At 39.6% G+C, this 6688-nt stretch overlaps 1 protein-coding gene across 1 annotated transcript in view; it reads right to left on the bottom strand.

Annotated features, from left to right (window-relative positions):
• The window catches only part of LOC101856682 (arf-GAP with coiled-coil, ANK repeat and PH domain-containing protein 2), a gene marked incomplete at its 5' end in the record, with an annotated part of 27527 nt that overhangs the window by 18577 nt on the left and 2262 nt on the right, over positions 1 to 6688 (bottom strand). Inside the window, 3 exon segments of the mRNA XM_013086735.2 lie at positions 4404 to 4678; positions 5196 to 5335; positions 6401 to 6551. Of these exon segments, the coding sequence (XP_012942189.1) occupies positions 4404 to 4678; positions 5196 to 5335; positions 6401 to 6551 (566 nt within the window).

The following is a 6688-nucleotide window of genomic DNA, read 5'->3' as shown; positions in this document are numbered from 1 at the left end:
TGGGAGGGGGGGAGGGGGAAGAGAGGAGTGTGTTAGTATGCACCAGACAACATTGGGGAAAAGAACAATCATAATCAGAAGACACAAAAAGGGAACATCATAGTAATAGCATCATTCTGGGCGCAAAAATTTACCAAAACTCAGCACCTGTGCTGTGAACTGTGTTTGAATTTAGAGAAATACATCAACATGTCAATGGGCACTTTGTTCAGAGAAAAAGTAAGATAGACACAACGCAGGGAGAAAAAAAAGTAGAACGTATGAGTGACACCCTGCAGCCACGTGTTCCATCATAATCAACATAATTTTTGGTGAATATCCTAAGAAGATGACACTGCACAACCTTTAAAAGGTGGATTTATCTTAATCTTTAAAACAAAAAATAGCAGAAACAGAAACCAGTTTTTGAGTCGTATGAGGTAACTGCATAACATTTATATGTCTTTACAACAGTTATTTCCCTTGAAGTCCACTGTCCAGGACAATAACAACATTTTTTTTGCCCTAAAACTTCATGCTTATTAAAAAAATTAATGATACATGGTATATTGGCTCACAACTGAACAGAAGTCCCAAGTTTCTTTCAGGAAAGTAAGAAAAAAACAAACAAACAAAAACCCAACAGAGCAGCTTTTACCATGTCACTTAAAACTCCCTTAAAGACAGACAATATCAACAATAACATTACAAAGAAAAAGTAGAAGGACCTACCAACAGTGCCCTGTAAGAACCAAACCTGAGTTCTATGGGTTTTGTATATCTTAAAAAAGGTTGCAAGTCAAATTGCTTTAAAAACGTTGACCTATCAATCTGCCCTAAAGCACTTAACAAGCTGTGTGACATCACACATTATACAATGGTCTTCTCATGTACCTGATACGTTACCACTAAAAAATAGATACCAATTTCAAGGAATAAAAATTGTAACTTAGCTCATCATAAAAGCATCCTTTTTTTTAAAGCTGCTAGACTTTTACAAAATATATGTAGTTATTAGTCAGTACAAAAAAATGCTATATATATATACATGTTAGGAGAAATTTTGAGAGTGGTGATGTGATAATACAGAGAAAGATGAAAAAAAAAACCCAGCTCAAGAAAAATATAGGCTATATAAAAGTACTGCTGTATTAGTCCTGGGATACTCGCTAAAACAGAAAGTGTTTATATTCAAGACAGCAATGAGATATTTGAAGAGAAAAAAAGAACTACATGTAAAGGGGTAGTACATTTTCTAGCCAGAGATCAGTTGCAACACACAGTCAGTCTTCCAAGGACATTGCATAGGGAGATAGAGGATCCATTGTACCTGTCCAGAGACATTATGTTTAACTAAACAAACCTACAACAAACTGATTATTCTTTTCTTTCTTTCTGTTGTTTTTTGGGGGAACAAAATCTGATATCAAGAAGTTGCTAGTAATTTGTAGAAGCGCTATAACTTGTAGATACTGAAGCACATCACACACAGAGGCGAAATTTTGCTTTAGCAGAATGATTGAAAAAACTGTTTGATGAGAAAGTACCTCGCTTCAAGTCCTCAAAATATAAAAAAATCTTCCTTTTGCAATATCAATCGTCGACACAAAAAACACATATGAGTTACAGTCAAGAGTAATATTGAAAGTTCCAAGAAGAATACAGACAACATTCACCAAATACAACAATAGGACAACATGTGAAGGAAAACATGGCACTTATTTGCTACTCAAGGAAAAGGGAACATTTTGTCTGAAAAGACTTTACTGCAGCTGAGGTTCTTCTTCAGTTAGGCCAATAATATTAAACAATTTAATAACCTTTGACTTTGGAAAGGGCTCTGAAATTTTGGAGTAACTAACACTCTTGAACAAAAATTTTCTCTCAGTAAAGACACCAAAGATCTTGCGAGAGACTGGAAACAAATATGGAGAAATGGAGAATGTTTTGTACCTTCTCTTCGGAGATGTTGTGGCAGAGAGCAGGATTACCGAAAGGAAGTCTTTACAAAATATCATTTATCACAACTTCACAGCCTTCACGATAAAAAAACTTTAAAGAAATTACTTTCCACATAATCTGAGAGGTTTGAAAAACAAAAATTCTTTGCCTGAGTACAACACTGGGTGAACAAGACAGAAAGGACAGAGACTGTAGGCATATAAAGGCGATTGCTATACAGTTAGAAGCTAATAACAGGACCAGAAGGGTTATAAATATATATGAATGACATTCATTCAGAAACTGAGAGAAAAAACAAATAAATTCATATATGAAAGGTGGCATGCTAGGAAGTATAGAAAGACATTAAAAGACCCCCTTGTAGTATGAAATGTCTGCAACAAAACACATTTGCAACAGAATACATTGATATAAGGGAAAATGTCTGGGTCTAAAGTTCAAACGACAAAGTCTGGTGTTGAATCATTCAAAATAAATATTTCATCAAAATCTTTGAAATCTGAACCAGATGCTTAGAGGCGAAAACCATGAACCTCGGGCAAAGGAAAACCTCAACTCAAATTCAACCAAGGTGTATCTTTGACAGGCTGTCAATGTTTTATGTCTTCATCAATACAGTTTCTATCATTTAGGAAGGGAGCATGCTGATCTGACCTTGCCCGTCAAGGCCAATCTGGGCTGAGTAGAAAAACCGCATCATGGCAGAAAGTCAGAGATACTAGATAAAAAGGACGTACAAACACCGGGATCAAACTTGTATCTTTTGCTATCTATGTTGATGATGCACAGATGCTTGTCACGAGTGGTCTGGAGTTGTACTTAATCCTTACACTGTATCAAGCCATTCGTAACCCTCGCTTCCCTCTGGCCACGGTAATCCTGGAGTCCTAGACTCCTCAGGCCCAGCCAATACTGATTGTATCTGCAATTTTATTTTTTTTAACATTTAAAAAAAATCCATATAAATTTTCTCTAAAGTTTTATTTGTTAATGAACAGAATATTTTTTTTCAGAAATAATTGGCTAGATTACCGCAAAACTACGCAACTAAGTTTGAGCTATTCAATTTAACATAAATGGCATGCTTGTGCATTTATCAGTTTGTTTGTAGAGTCTGCTAAAATTGAAACACGCCAGACCACCGGATTTTCCTCTGTTTAGCCATGTTTCCCATTTTCTTTCGGTTTATCGTTGATTAGGATTAACTGCGTTTAGTTTAAGCGGGATTGTACTGTAAACACTTTATTACTTGTTCTTCAAACACGGTTTGTTCTATATCTATACTTTTATTTTCACAAAATCTCACTGTAAATTAGATTACAGAAAACAGTAATAAAGAGTACATATTACTTATTTCACTTCATAAGACCAACATTTTTCATACGGAGATGACAATGTGTGAGCCAATTGTTCGGGTTCAATTTTCTTCTGGTTAGCATGCTTTCAGCATTGAATAGTTATATCTAAAAAACAACATTTTGCAATTAGGTAGTTAACAGATCTTGCAGCATGCATGCTTTTCACATTCTTTGGCAAGTTACAGTGCCTATGCTAAAAACAGGGTTAGTTTGGTTTTTTTCTAGGAAGTTTGGTGGTGGTTAGCATGCTTCTGTCATTCAACAGCAAATTACCCCACTGACTAAGTGACATGGTTATTTTTCTAAATTAAATACACAATGTTTAGCCTCTAGGTAGTTTACAGCATTTCACAGTTATCATTAATCAGCAGCAGACTTTGAAGGTTTGAACTTTGTACACAGCAGAACAAACAGATGTACTAACAAACAACCACATCACATTGGCATCAGTGCTCATAGGTTCAGTGAAAGTTACATATGGCAGTACTCTACATTTTGTTGCTCAAGTAATGAAACACACACTAACTCAATAGCAACCCCCCCCCCCCCTGCATCTCAACTGACAGTGTGACCAATTTGGCAAAAGCACAGTATAACCCCGCAAGTCGTTTATGAACACCGACAATAACAGCCAGCTGTTTCCTGTTACTACGAGACATAACAACAACTATACTGAGACACCCATGGTGACCTAAGATCTACATGCTAGGCCTAGTAAGTAAGCCCTGAAAGGCAAGTCAAAGTTTATTTTTACTGGTAAATAATAATAACAAAAATAAATAGCATTTGCATAGCGCATATCCCCACTTAACAGCAATCTCTAAGCGCTTTACACTTTATTGTAAATCAGATGCAAGTAAAGAGCCAAGCTAACATAAAGTACCCATGTATGATTCCTCAAAACTTCAGGCACCAACATGGCACTATATGAAATAGTAGACCCTAGGAGCACGGACGCAGTTTTTAAGTCAAGACAAACTCATACACACACATACATACATACGAGCACACAGACACATCCACACACACAAACAAACACACACACACACACACACACAGACACACACACACAGACACAGCCAAAGCAAGAAGCAGAACTAAGACCTCTACGAGCCCCTGGTGCTCCACCTTCCAGCAGTCCGCTGGTCAAGTCGTCAGAGTCGGACGGCGACAGGGAGTCCCCGCCCCGCGAGCTCAGGGAGTCTTTGGACGCCGACGTCTCCTCCAGGCTGTGCTTCTTCAGCAGGCGGGCCGGCGAGCCCCGCGTCTTCTTGCGCACGCTCCACTGCCGCAGTTTGTTGCCCTTGTTGACGCCGGGCAGCTGCTTGATGAACGCTTTCTGCACGTACTTGGCTCGAATCCAGCTCTCTCTCACCACTCTGTAAATGAAATGATTGTTACAATTTCACGTCCCTATTTACACAATTTAAATTGTAAATTCTTGAAACGATTGTTAGTATCTTACGTATAAACTTCAACATCTTGCTCTTAAACTTGTATTTAAAAAATCTGACCAGCCTCCTTTCAACACGATTTAGATCATTTATGAGATGGGCTACTTCCACCCCAGTCTATAAATATTATTAGTTTAGTTTTAAGTTTTAGTAAACGTTTTACAGCACTTTCAACACAATTAGGTAAAAAAAAGTTCCTAAGATTTGAGGTGTTGCAAGAGAGTAGCAAAAAAAAAAAAAAAAGGAGGAGGAGAGATACGGATGATATATGTTTGATAGGACAAAAAGGAGCAACCCATCCATGTGTGAGGTCAACTCTGTTCTAAATGACCTGGGAGTGGGGAGTGGGGGTGTTCGAGTTTTTTAAAGTTTATATTTCCACACATCAGCCAACTATTATAATGGACCCCCAGGACACATGACTCTGTGGTCATCCTCTGACCTGTTACACTCAGGCGTGGCTCGGGCAGCGATGGACTCGTCTACTTTGGCCTCGTAGATTCTGTTGACCACCTCGTTGCCCAGCTCCAGCATGACCTTGAGATTCTCGGGCTCCCAGGTGTCCAGAGTAATGGAGCGGACCTGGACGGTGCACAAAAGATACGTTTTAGTAAGAGCTTTACGGCACTTGCAAACAAAATAAGGTCATCTAGGTCTAAAAGGTTAGAGGTGTTACTCGAGAGTCACATACAAAGAAAAGGAGGTTTGATCTTCATCACCTTTATCATCATATTGTATTCATTGTCACCTACATATCATTCCATCTGCAGGTAATAAATGTTCTGCCGACCAACCCGCAATGAATGCATGGGGCATAGCGGAATAATGGCTGATTGCAGGAAATGCGCAATCTGGCAGGTTTCTATAACTTTAACTTGTTGCCGACAGAATTACGTAAATATCCGTAACTTACAAGACGATACAAAGGCGAGTACGGCTCTTTGCTACGGAATTTCGGCAGTCCTGCGCTGATGCAGTTTTTTTACGGAGGGAGTTGATAAGGACGGAGGAACAACTACGGAACTGGTGGAAAGTACAGATTTCAATAAAAATACGGAAGAGTGGAAGCACTACATTTAGTGAAAACCCATCAAGTACCGCACCATTTTAGAACACTGAAGCCATGGTAGAATTGTTTTTCAATTTAAAAAAAACCTTGGCAACCCAAGAAACACGCTTACAAAAATTCTTAGAGGCTCATCAACCATTCAGATATCATATAGAGTGACTTCCTTTGGTATTTACTTCAGTGCTGTGCGTCCATTTGTTCTTTAATTATGTTCAGTGTGTCCGGTTCGAAAGCAAGTGGTTTGGACATCTCACACGTATGGCACCTCACCAGCTTACCAGTAAAGCCTACTACAGAAAAGCATCTGGGTACAAGGCAAGAGGAAGACCAAGAAAGACTTGGATCCAGGGTGTGAAGGATATCCTGAGAACATACAATATCCCACCCAGCCAAGCCATCTAGCTTGTTAAAGACAGGAAGCTCTTTCTCCCCTCGATGCCCTAGAGGTACAAGAGGACGGATAAAGTAAAGTAAGTAGCCTGGTTGCCTTGGTGACAAAAGTCTCCAGCGGTAAAGAGCGCGTACTACAGCCTAGCAACTAAAGTCAACGATGGTACTGCAAGTGTCAACAGACATACCTTGGACATGTGTACGCCAAAACTGCGGTGAATGCCGGAGCATTCGATGCACAGCGTGACCCCGAGGTTGATGCTGGCCCAGCGCGGCTCGGCCGCTCCACAGTCGCAGCAGTTGGAGTTGCCCGGGACAACCAGGAGCTGCTCCATCCTCCTGGGGTGAGTGTGAGTGAGGTGTGTGAGAGAGTTGTGTGCGAGTGAGTGTGTGTGTGAGAGAGTTTGTGTGTGAGCGTGTGTGTGTGTGAGTGTATGGGTGTAAGGTATTTTAGTTTTTGTGTTTGTGTGTGTGTG

The sequence above is a fragment of the Aplysia californica genome, unplaced genomic scaffold (assembly GCF_000002075.1).
Source record: "Aplysia californica isolate F4 #8 unplaced genomic scaffold, AplCal3.0 scaffold00497, whole genome shotgun sequence".
Taxonomy (NCBI): domain Eukaryota; kingdom Metazoa; phylum Mollusca; class Gastropoda; order Aplysiida; family Aplysiidae; genus Aplysia; species Aplysia californica.
Note: the sequence above shows the minus strand (reverse complement) of the source record. Positions and strands in the feature narration are given on the sequence as shown.